Source organism: Eumetopias jubatus, unplaced genomic scaffold (genome assembly GCF_037043125.1).
Source record: "Eumetopias jubatus isolate StellerSeaLion01/CBP00866 unplaced genomic scaffold, mEumJub1_p1.0 scaffold_10, whole genome shotgun sequence".
Lineage (NCBI taxonomy): Eukaryota > Metazoa > Chordata > Mammalia > Carnivora > Otariidae > Eumetopias > Eumetopias jubatus.
In genome coordinates this window covers 70,701,640-70,719,747 of record NW_028274816.1, presented here as the reverse complement: position 1 = coordinate 70,719,747, position 18,108 = coordinate 70,701,640, and the positions used below count along the sequence as shown (strand labels likewise).

Here is an 18,108-nt window from a genome sequence, read left to right as displayed (position 1 = left end):
TCCAGTACTCACTATATGTTCTCTGCTCCTTGACCCAGCGTCCTCAGGATCCAGACCCATACACTCCTGTTCCCGCAGATACAGGTGGGCGAGGGCCTGCAGCAAATGCAGGGAATATTCCTGATCCTACCCTGTCAGGACCAGCATTTCTCCTGTTGGGTTTTGTGGTGACTTGACCCTATTAATTGATCTAATGATCAGGAGGGAAGGAAAGAATAGCTCCTGAGAGGGGCACAGGTCTTATTGCAAAGGAGAAGCTGCTGTGTGCATCATCTTCAGGCAAGACTGGAAGGAGTGGGCCACTTTTGCAGGCTCGGGGAGAGCTCAGAGGGATTAGTGTTTCAAGGTGTTTGCCTGTATCAGTCCAAATGTCCCGTCCTGAGTCTTGGGGTGCTACAGGGGTATTGTTAGGTAGTATTCTCTAGAAAAATAACTGTAAAGGAGTGACGTAAGGAGGATTGGGCCCCAGGAAAAAGCTGAAAGGCTGTACGATTGCAGCAGAGGCCTCATCTGATCCTACAGGGAACTCAAGCCAGGACAGCCCTTTAGAGATGCTGCAAGTTGAAGCAAGAGGTCCAAGGTCTTTGAATCTCTGCAGTGACACCATTGAATGTGGACTGCCCTGGGGAGGAGAAGACATCTGTGAGAGGCAGCTCCCTTCGGCCAGGACAATTCCCAGGGACATAATCACGAGCTGTCAGCCGTGAAACACACTAGCCCCCAAAGGAACAGGTGCCCCAGCCCTGAAAGGGGATCCTGGCAGCCCAGCACAGTGTATTGTAGAGGGCGTGTGCAAGTTTCCAGCTTCAGTTGTCAATTTATGTTTTACTCCCTGCGGTAATCAGTTATTGCTTAGTATCTCCGGAGGCCTTATTGTTAGGGACATAGAGTGATGGTGGATATATATAGTCTTTGTCAATTTTTCTTTTTATAAGTGGATACCATACTTATTTATTCCCTCGTGATTGTTTAAAAGTTCCATTTTGTCAGTTATTAGGATTATTACCTGTATCAGTCAGGGTGCAGCCAGAGACGCAGAACATATGTACTAGATTTTTACAAGGAATTGGCTTAATTGTGGGGGCTGGGCAAGATCAAAATCCATAGGGCAATCTGTCGGGAAGGGCAGGCTAGAAGCTTTGTTCACAGAGTTTCTTCTTCATCAGAGAAGCCTCAATTCTGCTTTTAAGGACTTTCAACTGCTCGAATCAGGACCACCCAAGTTATCTAGGAATAATCGTCCCAACTTAATTCAACTGAGTTTGTGGACTCTAACGATATCTACAAAATACCTTCACAGCAATACCTAAATTCGTGTTTCACTGAATGGCAGGAGACTGTAGCTTAGCCAAGCGGACACATCAAAGACCATCACACTGCCCAATTTCTTTTTGTTCAAATTTGCCGATTGCAGTAGTATTAAGACCCTCTGACACTCCCGTCAAGAGATGGAGTCTATTTTGCCTCTACTTGATTCTGCACAGCTTGTGACTGCTTTGATCCAGTGGGTGATGGTGTGATGCTAGGTGACTTCCAAAGCTATGTTGTCATCAGCCACGGAGCTTCTTTCTTACTCAGTAGAATATCTGCTCTCGAAGCCCAGAGATGCCATGTAAGAAGTCCAACCGGCCTGAGTCCTTCATGTAGAAAAGGCCACTATGATCAAATCCAAGCTGAGCCCACCCTTAAGCCGTCTCAGCTCACCCATTAAGACGTGTGACTGAGGAGGCCATCTTGGAAATGGACCCTCCCTGCCATTAAATCATCTCAGCGGGGCCCCCAGACACGGTGGAGCAGGGAAGAGCCATGCCTGCTGCTCCCCTTCCAGATTCCTGACCCACGGAATCCATGAGCATAATACGGTGGTGGTTTTCTAAGACCGTTAAGTCTTGGGTGGTTTGCCAACACGGCAGTAAATAACAGGAGCGCCTGGAATGTTTTTCTGTCCTTTCATTTCCAAGCGTTTTATGTCGGTTTGTTGTGTCTCTGTAAACAACATGCTGTTGGGTGTTATCCCTTTTCCCAGTCAGAACCAGATCCCTGAGGAGGGACTCAGAAAATGTAGTAGTAGATGTGTATGCGTAGTAAAGCCCGAAAGCGCACTTTGGGTGGTTCTGCCTTTGGACCCACATCTTCCCTGCCCCTCCTTCCTCTGGAACTCTGGTACCAGGTTTTGTCTGGTTAACTGGGGCGGAGCTTTAGCCGCCGCCCGTCCGCATCCCCCTCCCCGACCTCCCAGTCATCTACCAGACCTGCTTCTGGCCGGGGAAACTTTAAAGTTCCCTTCGAACCGTGCAGGCTGGCAAGCAAGTCGCCGTGATGGGTGGAGGAGGTTACCATGGAGACAGGTCCAAGGACTGAGGCTCGGGCGGCAGGGAGGGCGCGCCTTCCGATTGGCTCGGCGGGCGCGCAGCGTTCCCCGTGCGCACATGCGCAGTGGCGCTGAGGCGAGGTCGCGGTGGAGCCGAGGCGCGGTGCGATCCGGGCCAGGCTTCTCAGGATCGGGCTGGAAGGTGCGGCTTCTGGCCGAGACACGTCGTGCTTTCCGGGCTAGGGAAGTGGCGGACCCAGAGGCCCCTCTGCAGCGCGGGGCCGAGCTCGCCACGCAGGCGCCCGCGCCCCCGCCGCCATTGTTGCCCCGGGCCTCTCCGGCCGCCCCGGCTGCGCGTCCGCCGGCTCCCGGCGACAGGTAATGATGTCGAGGGCGCCGGGGGCGAGTGTCCGCGCGGTCAGGCCGGAGCCCCAGCCCGTCCCCGCGCGGCGTCCGCGCTCGCGGCCTGCGGAGAAGGCGAGCACGGGGTGGAGGCTGCAGTGGCGGGCCGGGTCCCCACTCCCCCGCTCCCCGCGACCCTCCGGCTGAAGAGGAGTTAGGGAGACCCGACCGGGAAGGGGAGGCGGCGGGCGAGGCTGGCGCATATCCTCTGCAGGGCCTGTAAACAGTTGGCTTTGGTTACACGACTGAGCCTGAGGAGGGCTCAGAGCTGGAGCCCGCGGTCAGGTGGTGTCAGGTCGCCGGGTCAGGCCTGTTCCGAGGTTTTCTTCGGGAATCCTGGTTTCAGATTCATTCATGAGGGATTGTCTCCTGTAGGAGCACTTAAAAGGGCTTCAGGTCACACCAGCCTCTTGTACTTTTTTCCAGTCCAACAGGCTTGTCTCTCCAGCCCTTAGGTAGTGAAAAGCTAGAATAGGCTGGCGGCAATATGCAAAGCAGGTAAAGTGAATGTCCGCCCTTTCTTCCTTGACAGCTTCCTGAACCTTGAGCCCTTTATTAGGAAGGGTTCTCCTGCCGGTTTGTTCTAAGTACCTGTAGATAAGCTCTGGTGTTACTGAGAGCCCCTTCAGTCCTTTATAGCTTCTGTAACATCCGAAAAGCACTGAAGCTCCCCACCCCCCCGTAAAAGTTTAATTTCTGTTTCAACAAGCTAGAAGTTGGATCTGTTGTTTTGCTCATGATTCGGGTCTTTGCTTCTGTTACCACCTTTTGAGAGCAGTCCCAACCCCTGTCCCCAACAGATTGCATTTTTATCTCACAAGTCTGAGGATGTAGGGGAGGAAGACCAAGGTAAAGTCTGTGTGTGTTTATCTATGCACACTGAATAGACTATTTCTGTTTGTGTATGTGTATAGCAGAGAGCACCAGAATTCTTGACTTTATGGTCTATTCTTGTGTTTCAGGGTCTCTTAACCTTCCCTGCAAGTTCTGGGAAGCCCAGAACTTCTAACTAAGGCTGCTAATTCTACCTTGACCCTGTTCTGCCTTTGGCTGCAGCAGCCCTTGACATAATGTCTTTGTGGCTCTAGCATGAGACTTCAAGCAGTTGGCTCACTATTGGAGATATAAAGGATATTGCCAGATTGACTCTCCTGTCTGTAGCAATGTTAGCCTCGTGCAAGAGGATGACCAGTTCTTCACGCTCCCAAGTCCTTCTCATGTGGAAGCCGGACAAGGCTCAGAGTGGACCCCACAGTGTTGAGAAGGAAACCCTTGCTTCAAGAATCTTGCGTGACACTGAGACCTGTCGACAGAATTTTAGAAATTTTCCATATCCAGACCTAGCTGGTCCTCGAAAGGCATTGAATCAACTCCGAGAACTCTGCCTTAAATGGCTGAGACCTGAGATTCACTCAAAGGAACAAATCCTGGAGCTGCTGGTGCTGGAGCAATTCCTGACCATCCTGCCTGGGGAGGTTAGGACTTGGGTGAAGTCCCAGTACCCAGAGAGCAGTGAGGAAGTGGTGACTCTGGTGGAGGATTTGACTCAGATTCTAGAAGAGGAAGGTGAGAATTGTAGGGCAGAAAGGGGAGGAATCCTGGGTGGCTAGAGAAGTCAGCCAGCATATCACAGAGCAGCCCCTTAAAGAAATTGGGGAGAGCAAAGGGCCCCACAGTGAGTGAGAACAGGCTTTGACATGAACCCCGTCTTGCAGGGTGTGCCCTTTCCAGACTGGAACCAAACACACATTACCTAGTGTCCCAAAACAATGACCAGACAACCCAGTTACCCCCGTGTGAGCCCTCAGGAATTTCACCTGCAGAGGTTTGAGCCATTCTGTCAATAAGTCATTTGCTTTGTCAATTGGATTTTACAATAACACGCTTCCTAAAAGGTAGGAAAGGGTCCAGAGCACATTTCCTTATTAAGAGACAGCATACACAATTTACATCACACGAAGATTGAGTAGAAAATTAGGAATTTGATGTATATCCTTAGCAGTCCCAGAACAGACTTGTTTTTGAAACCTGCATTGATATCATGGGACAAGTCATTGGTCCTTCCCTTGGTTCTTTAAAGTAGGGGTGCTGTTTTTCTCACTTTAGGAAAGTATAGGCATCTGTTTGGTGAAGTTTCCTAGGCTGTTCAAACAGGACTAATCTCCAGCATGGTCTCCTTTCCCCAGCTGCTCCTCAGAACTCTGCCCTTCCCCAGGAGACCCCAGAGGAAGACCCCAAAGGAAGACCTGCTTTCCAGGCAGGGTGGTTAAATGACTTGGTGACCAAAGTAAGTGTTAGTTTTTTCTGTGATTTTAAAATGGCTTCTTGGAGGTGTTTGTGTGAGGACGTTGCATGTCCTGGCCCTGTAACTTCTGTCTCCCCAAAAGCCCAATCTAGGACTTAAGCATCAGTTTTTGTCTTTAAGTCCATCTTGGCCTGTTAAGAGAAGTGACTGCCCTTTATAGGAAACAGGCTCCTTTTTCCTTCCCCTGATACGCCTTTCTTCACTGTTTGATTTTAAGGTAGCAACATTGCATAGAGGTTAAGGGATTGACCACCACAGCCGGATGAATCAGGTTTGGTGCCTGATTCTGGACCTATGATTTGGGGGCAAGATACTTGACCACACTTAGCCTGAGTGATTAAACCTCTAATAAAAATAGAATTTACCTCTTAGATTGTGAGGATTAAACATTGAGACTTGTGGTTAGCCTGGATTACAGTAAACCATCAATAAACAGTAATTGCTAAAATTATTTTTTCATTAACAAATAATTTAAAGGCCATGTGTTTTGTGGTGTTACTGTTGATCGTGAGTCTATGTTCTTTCAGGCCACTTTTTTTTTTTTTTTAAGATTTTATTTATATATTTGACAGAGACAACAAGAGAGGAAACACAAGCAGGGGGAGTGGGAGAGGGAGAAGCAGGCTTCCCGCGGAGCAGGGAGCCCTATGTGGGGCTCGATCCCAGGACCCTGGGATCATGACCTGAGCCGAAGGCAGACGCTTAACGACTGAGCCACCCAGGCGCCCCTCTGTCAGGCCACCTTAAGAGAAAATTTTACTGTAAACATATACATCTGAAATTGGTAGAGTAAAATTATTATTCGTAAATGGTATGATTTGTTTACCTGAAAACCCTAAAAAAAATCGGGAAAAACTGGGAACCAGTAGTAGAAAATTTGAGTAAGGTGATTACTACAGAAAACGGCATATGAAAATTTATCACTTTCAAGGGTAGCTGGCTCAGTTGGTAGAGCATGCAACTCTTCGATCTCAGGGTCATGAGTTCAAGCCTCATGTTGGACATAGAGCTTACTTTTAGAAAGAAGAGAAGAAAATTAATAACTTTCTTACATATACGTTAAAATTAGGCAGATGATGAAATAAAAGATTCCATGAATAGTTTTCCCCACCCCCAAAATTTAAAATATCTAGGACTAAACATAGTATGAATTTTATAGTACATCCATGTCCTATATCATACTATAAGACGTGAAAGAAGCTTTGAATGTTGTAAAATCGTTCTCCCTAAATTATAAGCAATGTAATTGTCAAAACCCAATACAATTTTTATAAGGAACTTAGAAAGTTTATTTGAAAAGCATGTAAGGGGCGCCTGGGTGGCTCAGTTGGTTCAGCGACTGCCTTCGGCTCAGGTCATGATCCTGGAGTCCCGGGATCGAGTCCTGCATCGGGCTCCCTGTTCGGCAGGGAGTCTGCTTCTCCCTCTGACCCTCTTCCCTCTCGTGCTCTCTATCTCTCATTCTCTCTCTTTCTCAAATAAATAAATAAAATCCTTTAAAAAAAAAAAGAATAGCATGTAAAAGGAATCCATTTTTTTTTTTAAACAAAAGGAAGGAAAAGAGCAAAGAGGGATACTAACCTCACCAGATTGTGAAATGTATTGAAAGTGTAACAGTTCTGAACAGTGTGGGTTTCGGTCCCAATTTTATTTATTTATTTTTTAAATTGTTTTTAAAGATTTTATCGAGAGAGGCAGAGGGAGAAGTGGGCTCCCTGCTGAGCGGGGAGCCCGATGTGGGACTCGATCCCGGGACCCTGGGATCATGACCTGAGCCGAAGGCAGACGTTTAACCGACTGAGCCACCCAGGCGTCCCAGTCCCAATTTTATTTTAAAAAGGAAGGAAGGGCTCTGCATTTCATCTTAGAGCACACAGATATATCTTAAAATTTCAAATCCTAACACACGGAATTCTTAAGGCAGAGCTTGAAAAAAAGCACAACCATTATCTGTGTAAAACCTTCCTTTAAGATGGAGCCACCAATATATATACTTGTACTAGCTGAAAACGTAATTACAAACTCTTGTGTTTTCACACTTCCCTGTAGGACCATTTGAGTGTGCTCATCCATAACTTTGGGTGAGGGTTTTAACTAGATAACCTTTAGGGTTTTACTAAAGGTCAAGATTCTGTGATTCCCCCCACCACACGTGTCCCTGGTGTTATCACTCTCCTACCAATTCTTGAACCAAGTTATATTTGATGTTTCAGGAATCAATGACATTCAAAGATGTGGCTGTGGATATCACCCAGGAGGACTGGGAGATAATGCGTCCCGTACAGAAGGAACTGTACAAGACTGTGACCTTACAGAACTACTGGAACATGGTTTCTCTGGGTAAGCATCCTCTGCGCCCACTCCTGCCAGCCTATCCACCATCTTTCTTTCCTCTGTTGTTAAAAATGGGTTGGCCTCTGAAGCACTTTGCTAAGAATGGGACTTAGAGGTGAGTGTGCTCATCCCATTCGGGCTATGTTCTCCCTTTTACCAAATAAAAGGTTTCTAAGTGAAGGATCATTGAAAACTATGACACACAGCTTCCCAGGACTTCCACACAACACTGCACCTTGCCCACTCCCTGCCTTTCCTGGGATCTCCTCCTGCCATGAGCTCTATGCACATATCCTCCTGAGTAGCAGGACATTTTTATCCTAGCACTGAAAAGCACAGTGACCTATTTCTCCCACTAGATCATGTCCATGAAACCATTGTTTTCCAGTAGAAGTCTGTCCTCACAGATAAATAGAAGTCTGGCAATAAAATTCGAACAGCTGTTTATCTCCAGGATAAAACTCCTTATATTTCTCCTAAACAGGACTTACAGTGTACCGACCAACTGTGATTCCCATACTGGAAGAACCATGGATGGTGATCAAAGAAATCTTAGAAGGCCCTAGTCCAGGTGAGAGAATTAAGTGTCATGAGATTGTTTGCATTTAAGAGCATAAGTGCAGTGAGATGTATTTTTTTTAAATAATGGCTAAGTCACTCTCCACCAAGACATTCCAGCCTATCAGGAACACTGAACTGTTTGGCACTGCCTCCTTGCAGAGGCCACCTTCAGGAAGAGAGTTCCAGACACCGCTGTTCCACATGTCCCCGGTGTCTCTCATTTCATCCTTCCCTCTGGCCCCTGGGTCCCATCCCCCGCTTCGTCTGGTGCTTTCACTGTGCCGTGTCCCCCTCCCTCTTTCATAAGCTTGCGTGAATGTCCTGAAAATTTTAAGTTTCAGACCTTCTTCTTTGTAAGTTTCTTTCATTCTGTTTACCAACAAATCCCCCTGTAGCCTCCAACCTCCACTTCCGTAACTCATTCTTTTCTTTACATTTTCTAATTTTGAAAAAGTATTTTTTCAAATATTCTGTTACTGTAGCGCATTCACCAGTTCCTGCATCTCTCAGCCCAACCACTGGTGCCTGTTTCTAGTTGTTTCTGTTCAGGTATTCTGTTTGCATATAAAGTCAATATAAAAATGTTTTTTGGGTGCCTGACTGGCTCAGTCGGTTAAGTGTCTGCCTTCGGCTCAGGTCATGATCCCAGGGTCCCAAGCCCCGCATCAGGGCAGGGAGTCGTCTTCTTCCTCTCCCTCTGACCCTCCCCCTACTTGTGCTGTCTCTTACTCTCTGTCAAATGAACTCTTGAACGTGTGTGTGTGTGTGTGTGCTTAAAAAATCCTGTATTTGGGATGCTTTCCTTATATCATTTGGGGAAAAAAATGTTTTTTCTCCTTTTTAGATTTTGTTTTTTAAGTAATCTCTACCCCTAATGTGGGGCTCAAACTCCTAACCCTGAGATCAAGAGTCACACACTCTACTGACTGAGCCAGCCAGGTGCCCCTTTTCCTCCATTTTCTAACAAATGGTAGCAAACTGTACACACAGTTTTGTACTTTGCTTTTGTTTACTTAAAAGCATATCTTGAGAAGTGTTCCAAATGAGGATATAAAGAACTTCCTTCCCTGTTTTTTTTTTTTTTTTAATATCTGCATCACATTTTGTTGTGTGTCTCATAATTTATTAAACCTGTTTCTTATTGAGGGGCTTTTTAGTTGTTCCCATTTCTTCCTTTCCCCACAAGAACTCAAACCTACAAAAAAGTTGCAGAATCAGTACATCGAACACCTATGTAATTTTCACCTGGAACCACCAGCTACCATCATTTAGCCACTTTTGCTTTATCTCTTTTTGGGAGGGGGTGGGGCAGAGGCAGAGGGAGAGCAAGAATCTCAAACAGACTCCCCACTGAGTGCGGACCCTGACACGGGGCTTGACCCCGAGATCAGGACCTGAGCTGAAATCAAGAGTCAGGTGCTTAACCAGCTGAGCCCCTCAGGCGCCCCTTTGCTTTATCTTTTTACACACACACACTTTTCCTTTTGTTCTTTTCCCTTCTGACATTTTCTGAAGGATCCAGGCCAGGTTTTTTTAGAATGACTCACAGTCTAGATTTGCCTGATTGTTTCCTTATGTTTAGAGTCAGATGAAGTATGTTTACCAAAAAGACATCCTAGGTGTGTACTGTCCATTGCCACTCGTCTCATCATTGGTGATACTCATTTTAAAAGTTAAGGTGCTTTTGACCAGATCTCTCCGTTTTAAAGGTGCATTTTTTTCTTTAAAATCAGTAAGTAATCTGTGGAGTGATACTCAGAGGCCACATGACTATTCCATTCCCTGGTACTATTTTATTTAAGGATTTGTAGCATCCATTCTTGATTCTTGCTTTATTATACTGCTGATTGCAAGATAGTGATTTTCTAATTCAGTCATCTCTTCTAAAGGATTAACAGCATTCTCCTGTAAAGAATAGTTCTTCTTCCTCCCACCTCATTTTTTTATGTGAACATGTCACTATGGACTAATGGGATTTTCCGAAATTCAAAATTCAGTGTATTAGTCCACTAATTCCAGGTTTGTTTCGTTTTGTTTGTTGTTTTTCATGCTCAGTTGTCCTAAACTTGGGTAATACTACTTGGAAAACCTAATTCTTAATTCTTCTCATAATTTATAGCAGAATGACCTATATGTACCTGTAGCACAGGATATACCTGTAGCACAGTAAATTCTTTGTGGAATGATTTTGGCACACTCTAGACACTGAAGAAACATGCGTGACATAATGGAAATGAGTCTGGACGAGAATCAGGATAGTCTTCTGGAAGAACCATGGATGGTGATAAAAGAAATCTAAGTCTGGGACCCCTTTAATTTGAGCCTGAGGAGTTTTTTAGATCATTCAGGCAGCGTGCACTGGGGCTGTAATCCACAAGAGAGGGGGCATTTTATGGTTATGTATTTTAGGGGGAGAATTTTCTCCCTCCAAAGAGCACCAAGACTGAGAAAGGGTAGCTCTATTTTTAACTTTTTGAGGAACCTCCATACTGTTTTCCAGGGTGGCTGCACCGGCTTACATTCCCACCAGCAGCATGGGAGGGTTCCCCTTTCTCTGCATCCTCACCAACATCTGTTGTTTCCTGACTTGTTAATTTTAGCCATTCTGACTGGTGTGAGGTGGTATCTCTTTGTGATTTTGATTTGTATTTCCCTGATGCCGACTGATGTTGAGCATTTTTTCATTGTCTCTTGGGCATTAAATGTTGTCTTTGGAGAAATGTCTGTTCATGTCTTCTGCCCATTTCTTGACTGGATTGTTTGGTTTTTTGGGTGTTGAGTTTGATACGTTCTTTAATAATCTTAAAGACTAGCCTTTTATCTGATATGTCATTTACTAATATGTTCTCCCATTCTGTAGGTTGTCTTTTGATTTTGTCGACTGTTTCCTTTGCTGTGCAAAAGCTTTTTATCTTGATGAAGTCCCAATAGTTCATTTTTGCTTTTGTTTCCCTTGCCTTTGGAGACGTGTCTAGCAAGAAGTTGCTGCAGCCAAGGTCACAGAGATTGCTGTCTGTGTCCTCTAGGATTTTGAGGGATTCCTGTCTCCCATTTAGGTCTTTCATCCATTTTTGAGTCTATTTTTGTGTGTGGTGTAAGGAAATGGTCCAGTTTCATTCTTCTGCATGTGGCTGTCCAGTTTTCCCAACACCACTTGTTGAAGAGACTGTCTTTTTTCCATTGGGCATTCTTTCCTGCTTTGTCAAAGATCGGTTGACCATAGAGTTGAGGGTCCATTTCTGGGCTCTCTATTCTGTTCCATTAATCTATGTGTCTGTTTTTGTGCCAGTACCATACTTACTGTCTTGGTGATTACAGCTGTGTAATAGAGCTTGAAGTCCAGAATTGTGATGCCACCAGCTTTGCTTTTCTTTCTCAACATTCCTTTGGCTATTTGGGGTCTTTTCTGGTTCAGTAGCCCCCAGAGTTCCTGATTCAGCTTGTCTGTATGGGGACCAATAATTTAACACATTCCCAGATCACCTGTCTGGGGACTGTACTTTAAGAACTCTTACGATGAGAGATTTACTAGAGTATTTAAGCATGGAGAGCACTCCTTGAAATTGCTTTTGAATATTACGTGGATTGTGCAGAGTAGGTTGGAAGGAGTCCAATGAGAGTTAGTGTCTGCTTTATACAAATTATTCCATGGTGTTTTCACATCTCTTAGTCTAGTCACCTGACCTAACCTATTTTATTAATCTATGCCCATGTTGAGTAGTGAGGACCCTCTCCTTTTTCAGCAGTTTGGTCTTCTGGTTTTCTGCCCCTATATTTTCTTTTCCCAAGCTTTAAAGTACCATGTTATGAGGTTGTCAGAGCCATAGTCTTTTTAGGCATTTTATTCATGTTCGGTATTTTCCTTCTGTTTTGGCAGTTTCCTTTCTCCAAATAGAGGAAAACTTTTTATATTCTATATTCTTTTTATCCCAGAATGGAAAACAGAAGCCCAAGAGTGTACTCCAGTTACAAATACTTCTAAACTCACAAAGACTGGAACTCAGACCATCAAATTGGAAGAACCATATGACTACAATGAGAGATTAGAGAGGCAAGCAACAGATACCTACAGGAAAATTCCTGCTAATGAAAGAAATTTCACTTCGAAGTCAGTCCTCTCAAAAGAAGACGACCCTATGGAAGAGTGTCTTAGTAAATATGATATATATAGAAATAATTTTGAAAAGCATTCAAACCTAATTATTCAGTTTGGTACCCAGTCAGATAATAAAACTATGTATGATGAAGGCAGGGCAACCTTCAATCATGTCTCATATGGTATTGTTCATAGAAAAATATATCCTGGAGAGAAGCCTTATAAATGTAACGTGTGTGGGAAAAAGTTTAGGAAAAACCCGTCCTTTGTGAAACACCAAAGTACCCATGCCAAAGAAAAATCTCATGAATGTGAAGAATGTGGGAAGGAGTTTAGGCATATCTCATCCCTCATTGCACATCAGAGAATGCATACTGGAGAAAAACCATATGAATGCCACCAGTGTGGTAAAGCCTTCAGCCAGCGTGCACACCTTACTATACATCAGAGAATTCATACTGGAGAGAAGCCCTATAAGTGTGATGACTGTGGAAAAGACTTCAGTCAGCGTGCACACCTTACTATACATCAAAGGACACATACTGGAGAAAAACCATATAAATGCTTGGAATGTGGTAAAACCTTCAGCCACAGTTCATCGCTGATTAATCATCAGAGAGTTCATACTGGTGAAAAACCTTACATATGCAACGAATGTGGGAAGACTTTCAGTCAGAGTACACACCTTCTTCAACATCAAAAAATACATACTGGAAAGAAACCATATAAATGCAATGAGTGTTGGAAAGTGTTTAGTCAGAGTACTTACCTTATTCGACATCAGAGAATTCATTCTGGAGAGAAGTGTTATAAATGTAACGAATGTGGAAAAGCCTTTGCTCATTCCTCAACTCTGATTCAACATCAGACTACTCACACTGGAGAGAAATCCTATATATGTAAAATATGTGGAAAAGCCTTCAGCCAGAGTGCAAACCTTACTCAACATCATAGAACTCATACGGGGGAGAAACCATACAAATGCAGTGTGTGTGGGAAAGCATTCAGCCAGAGTGTACACCTTACTCAGCATCAAAGGATTCATAATGGAGAAAAACCCTTCAAATGCAATATATGTGGGAAAGCATATAGACAGGGTGCCAATCTTACTCAACATCAAAGGATTCATACCGGAGAGAAGCCGTATAAATGTAATGAATGTGGGAAAGCTTTTATTTACTCCTCATCACTTAATCAACATCAGAGAACTCATACTGGAGAAAGACCCTATAAATGTAATGAATGTGATAAAGATTTCAGCCAGAGAACATGCCTTATTCAACACCAGAGAATTCACACAGGAGAGAAGCCCTATGCATGCCGTATATGTGGTAAAACCTTCACCCAGAGTACAAACCTCATTCAGCATCAGCGTGTTCATACAGGTGCCAAACATCATAATTAATGAGTACAGGAGACTTCAGTTAGGTTTTACAATTCATTCAAATCTTATTTTGTACTCTGTTAAACCCCAAAGAAGTGCAATATATGTTAGGTATCACTCAGCAGAAGTATCAGAATTAGTAATGTGGATATAAGCTATTTAAATTTAATGTGAAATTTAAAAAGAAAACTTTATTCACTTCTTAACCTTTATTCGATATCAGTTTAATTCATTCCAGAAAGAAACCCTGTAAAAGTAAGAGTACTCAAAAATCTGTAACTCATCAATCTTAGTGTATTTCAAGTACTTCTTAATGAGACGTTATGAATGTAACTTGGGAAAGCTTCCATCAAGTAGGGATTTCACGTTAGTGAGTAATCTTGGGATAATTGAAAAAAGCTGCTTTCAGGCCTTTATTTCTTCCCAGCTTCGAAGCCTTAAATGTGTAAAGGGTTCCCTTCCCTTTTCCCGTTATGCCATAACTGCCGTGTGGAGCCAGTAGGTTTGCAAAATATATATATAGTGGAAAGTATCCTAATTTTTATGGGACAGCTGTTGGTAATTAACATTTTCCTTTAAACATTGAAATATTCAAGGAAGAGAGCTTAAGGAAAGATGACCTGTTAGGATAAACTAATGTATATATAACCCTTAGACATTTGTACAAATTGAGTTAAAAAGGCAAAAACTAAACACCTTAAATTCATCTTTAAAACGTATTAGCCTTAGTTTAACTAGGTTTTGACATCTGTCCTCGTGAAGGAAAAAATAAGAATAAAATACCCATTTTTTTCCACCTGGGTCCTAAATTCGTAACTTAAGGTTCCCCTGTGGCTGTTTTACCATCAAAAGCCCACTTCTGTCGAGACACGTTTCTTGAGTGCCCGCTGTGCTCAGGGCCCAGACTTCCTAATTGGATCCTTTCAAGGCTCACCACAGCTAACTTGAGCAACAAAAAGCTTTCTAAAGTAGTGAAAGGTGGCAAAGGACATGTCACGGAATGAGCATTAAGAAGCCTACTAAACTGGGTTGCCAAATGTGACCCCATATCCCAAGACAAAGAAGTGGTGAAAGCAGCTATTTACAAAGTGTGAGGAAAAGATCACTAATGGAAAATAAAGTTCACTACAGAAAGTGGGTCGGGGAAAAAAAGGGTGAAGACTTAGCCGTGAAGAAAGAATACACAGGTAACTTACAACATGAACTGTTGTTAGACTTGCTTTACCTAAGAAAGTAAGAGTGGCTAATTGAATAAGACAAATTCAGCCTGTTGTTAAGGAACTAAAAATGAAGGGACTGATGTTAAAGGAATAATTGGAATTGGTACTTTCTCATACATAGAAAAATGGGGATTATTCTTAAAATGTCAGAAAACATTGGAAAAAGCATTGATGCAGAAACTATCATTGATGCAGTAATCATTAAACAATAATAACTAAGTTTGTGGGGTCCTAAACATAAAAGGAAAACTGGCAGAAATGCAAATAGAAATAGGTAAAAATACTAATATCCACAGCATTCCACTATCAGAATATAAGACCATATTTGAGAGCTGAGATTCCATCCTGCTCTTAATTCGTTTCTTCAGTGCCTTGCATATGGAAAGTGGTCAATATATGTTTGTTGAATTAATGAATAAGGAGGTAAGTTAGAGTTGAGTAGTAAGGTAGAATTAACAGATACGGAGTGAAGTTGGTTGAATTTAAAATTCTTTTTTGTGCATGTGTGCAAAGAAATACTAAGCAAAATAGCGGTTATTTATTGGGTAATAGGAACTTCTTAAAATTGAAGAATCCAAATCCCACATCATAACAGTGGGTAATATTCCTAAAGAAATTACAGGACACCTTTGCACAGGAAGTTTTCCTGGATAAAGAAAAATTGATACAAATTCTGGTGCCGTAAATATCAATTTAAGCATATAGTGACCATGCAGTTTCATTTGGTTGTTACTGTTGATACAAACAGGTGCCGAAGGAGAGACCTGGGGTGCTAGCATCTTCAAGGCTTTCTTGTTGAGTGTTTTCTTCAAAAAGTTACTGCTTTCCCTTGTCCTCACATCAGTTAACCCTGATGTCGGAACCCTCCTTCCCAGAGTGTAGACTGTCTTCAGGCTGCATAGTCAGGTTAACGCGTATGCCGTAGTTACCGTGTTAGAAAATAACCGTTGTATTTAAGATGCAATTTTTATTTATAATGCCACTTCATACTTTACACGACACTTTTTTTTCTCCTCCTGGCATGAATGTGTGGAGTATCACAGTCCATAGCGCCTTTCTTTGCTTTAGTTTGTATTTCCTGCCTTTGTGAGTTTTCTGTAAATAATGCATTTATAAAGTCTTCCGTTGATACACTGAGGCAACTGATGCCCTTATAAAACAACAGAATAGTAGGGAATCATAAATCTTTGTGTATTTTTCCCACTTTTACAGTTGTCTGATCCACATGTAATCCAAGTTTTTTTAGCAGTCTTATTTTCCACAACTTTATTACAAAGGTGTTGAAATATACAGAAAAGTTAATAAAACGAACTGTATATCTACCACCTACCTTTAAAAATTTAACTGAACAATTGGAAAGTTAGACATGACGTTTCACCCCTAAATATTTCAGCATGAATCTCATAAAAATAAGGACAGATTTTCACATAACCACATACCATTACATACCTCAAAAAAAGAATAGTAATTTTCAAATACCCAATGCTTCGTCCATGTTTAAATTTTCCCTGTTGATGCTGTCAAGTTTCACACATTGTGTTTACTCGTTACAGCTGTTTCATCTATCAAACTGTCTCCCACCTCTTGACTTTCTCCAGGACCTTTTTTTTTTTTTTTTTTTAATACAGCAGGTCAGCTGTAGAGTGTCTCACATTCAGGATTTAACCGATGGTTTATATGTGGTTTAGCTTGTTCCTGTGTCCCCTGTGGTTTCTGTAAACTAGCATTTAGGGCCAAAGCCTTGATTGGCTTCAGGTTCAACATGTTTAACATTAACACTTCACAGATGTATTTTGTCTTGCATCACATCAAAAGTCTTACTAACATTTGGTTGACTATCAGTGATGTGAAACCTGATCACTCAGTTGACATGGTAACCATCATATCTTCCCAATGTGAAGATATGGATAGTCTGTTTCCACCTCATAGTTTTAGTATCCAGTGATGATCACTCCCTGAATCAGTTGTTTCATCAAGATTTGCCAAATGGCAATTTTCTACGTTTATTGATGCATACTTCTGTAAAGCAGAGCCTTCTGTCATCAACTGGGAATGCACTAGAGTCAAGGTCATACTTAAATTCTTTTCCTTAAGAATTTGTTTCCATAGTAAGGGGTTGGCAGGGATGACAAGTGATTTCATGTATTAAAAATCAGGGCCATTGTTTCTGTAGCTCAAATTGTCCCAGACTTGGCCAATTGGAACCCTTCGAGTAGCTCATGTGTCTTTGACATTCCTTCTTCTCTAGTCTTTCAGGACTTCGTTTCCTTCTGACCTATCTCAGGTCCAGTGCCCCAGGTATGGAATGAGCCATTTCTCCAGGAATCTTTGGCTAAATAGGCAACTATTTAGAAACCAAGATCTGGGCACAAGGCATGCTTGTTGCTGCTGAGGTGGTATCAGTGAGTAGCCTTTGAGTCTTTCCAACCATTCAACTAAGTTCTCATAAAGGCAACTCTTTGCATGCATTGCATCAGTTACACAATTCTGTAGATGTAATTACATACTGGGACAAGCTGGGGAGCAAACGGAGAAGCCTTGTGGAGAGGGTGGAAGTGTTAGGTGTATACTAGAAAGCAAGTGTAACCACATGAGGTCTTGTGCCAAGGCCAGCAGATTTAAGGGAGCTTGGCAGGTGGGTTAATTCTAGAGCAGTTAAGACAGCAACTTAATATGTGATACCTAGAATGTTTTTTTAACTATTACATGTCTTGATAATTTACATATTTATAAGCTCCCATCTTTCCTATCACATTCTTTAAAGCAGGTTTCTGATAAGACCTAAATCTGAATCCTGAGGATCTGTTTCATGCAAATCTAAGTGCTAGTTTTTCTTGCTAAACTTTTATTTAGCCTTCAGAACTTGAAGTGTGTTAGGTTTCGTTCTTCAACTATAGCTTCTGGTATCAGTTCACTTGCATGTGCCTGTAAATGTACTTAGTTCTTTAGTTCTGTTATTCTGTTCATGGCTCTATATTTCACTACAATTATTAGGCCCTTAGAACACTATAGCCATTAAAAATGGCAAGCATGTGCACTCTAGTGATATGTATAAATACGTGTGTGAGCTTGCAAGCAACACTGAGTCCCCAACCCTCTGTATGGATAGGGAAGGTGATGCCCATGAGGCTGACGTGTCTTGCCTGCGGTCCTGTAGTCCTACAGCGACAGAACAAGGGTTTGGAACCCATGGCTCCAACACTTAGTGGAATTCTTTCTGTAAAATTAACGCTAATGGAAATTCAGAGCACAAACTATGTACGTATGACTTTATAAAATTACATATTTTGATGAGATTAGAGCGTTGAAAGTTTGTTTTGTCTCCCTTCCTAGATAGCTTCTTAAATTCAAATCTTGAAATGAGAATAGCCCAACAAAGAATGCGCTCCTCTCTACCCCCACTTCAGTTGTGGTCTCCCGCCCAGATCTTTCCCAGGTTTCAGAACCGCACAGTCAATATTGTCACCTATCTCAAAAGTACCTTCAGGGATTTAA

The 18,108-nt window shown here is 42.7% G+C and overlaps 1 protein-coding gene across 2 annotated transcripts; it reads left to right on the top strand.

Moving 5' to 3' along the window:
- Window positions 1-2,461: 2,461 nt before the first annotated feature.
- On the top strand, window positions 2,462-17,907 carry ZNF287 (zinc finger protein 287). 2 transcript variants are annotated; one of them, XM_028089045.2, is made up of 6 exons: window positions 2,462-2,513; window positions 3,676-4,279; window positions 4,900-5,000; window positions 7,232-7,358; window positions 7,837-7,923; window positions 11,847-17,907. In XM_028089045.2, the coding sequence occupies exons 2-6, from the start codon at window positions 3,877-3,879 to the stop codon at window positions 13,412-13,414; spliced, it is 2,286 nt and encodes a 761-aa protein (XP_027944846.1). In that variant the 5' UTR covers window positions 2,462-2,513; window positions 3,676-3,876; the 3' UTR covers window positions 13,415-17,907. The 2 variants fall into 2 exon arrangements, with proteins under 2 accessions (XP_027944846.1, XP_027944845.1); XM_028089044.2 differs by lacking the exon at window positions 2,462-2,513 and adding an exon at window positions 2,552-2,689.
- Window positions 17,908-18,108: the final 201 nt, after the last annotated feature.

What these genes read in the sequence shown, in the direction of transcription:
- ZNF287 (XM_028089045.2), top strand. Translation starts at nt 3,877, where the DNA reads ATGTTAGCCTCGTGCAAGAGGATGACCAGTTCTTCACGCTCCCAAGTC. An exon ending in CTGGAACATGGTTTCTCTGG is followed by an intron (nt 7,359 to 7,836) that starts GTAAGCATCCTC and finishes TCTCCTAAACAG; the next exon opens with GACTTACAGTGTACCGACCA. An exon ending in CTTAGAAGGCCCTAGTCCAG is followed by an intron (nt 7,924 to 11,846) that starts GTGAGAGAATTA and finishes TTTTTATCCCAG; the next exon opens with AATGGAAAACAGAAGCCCAA.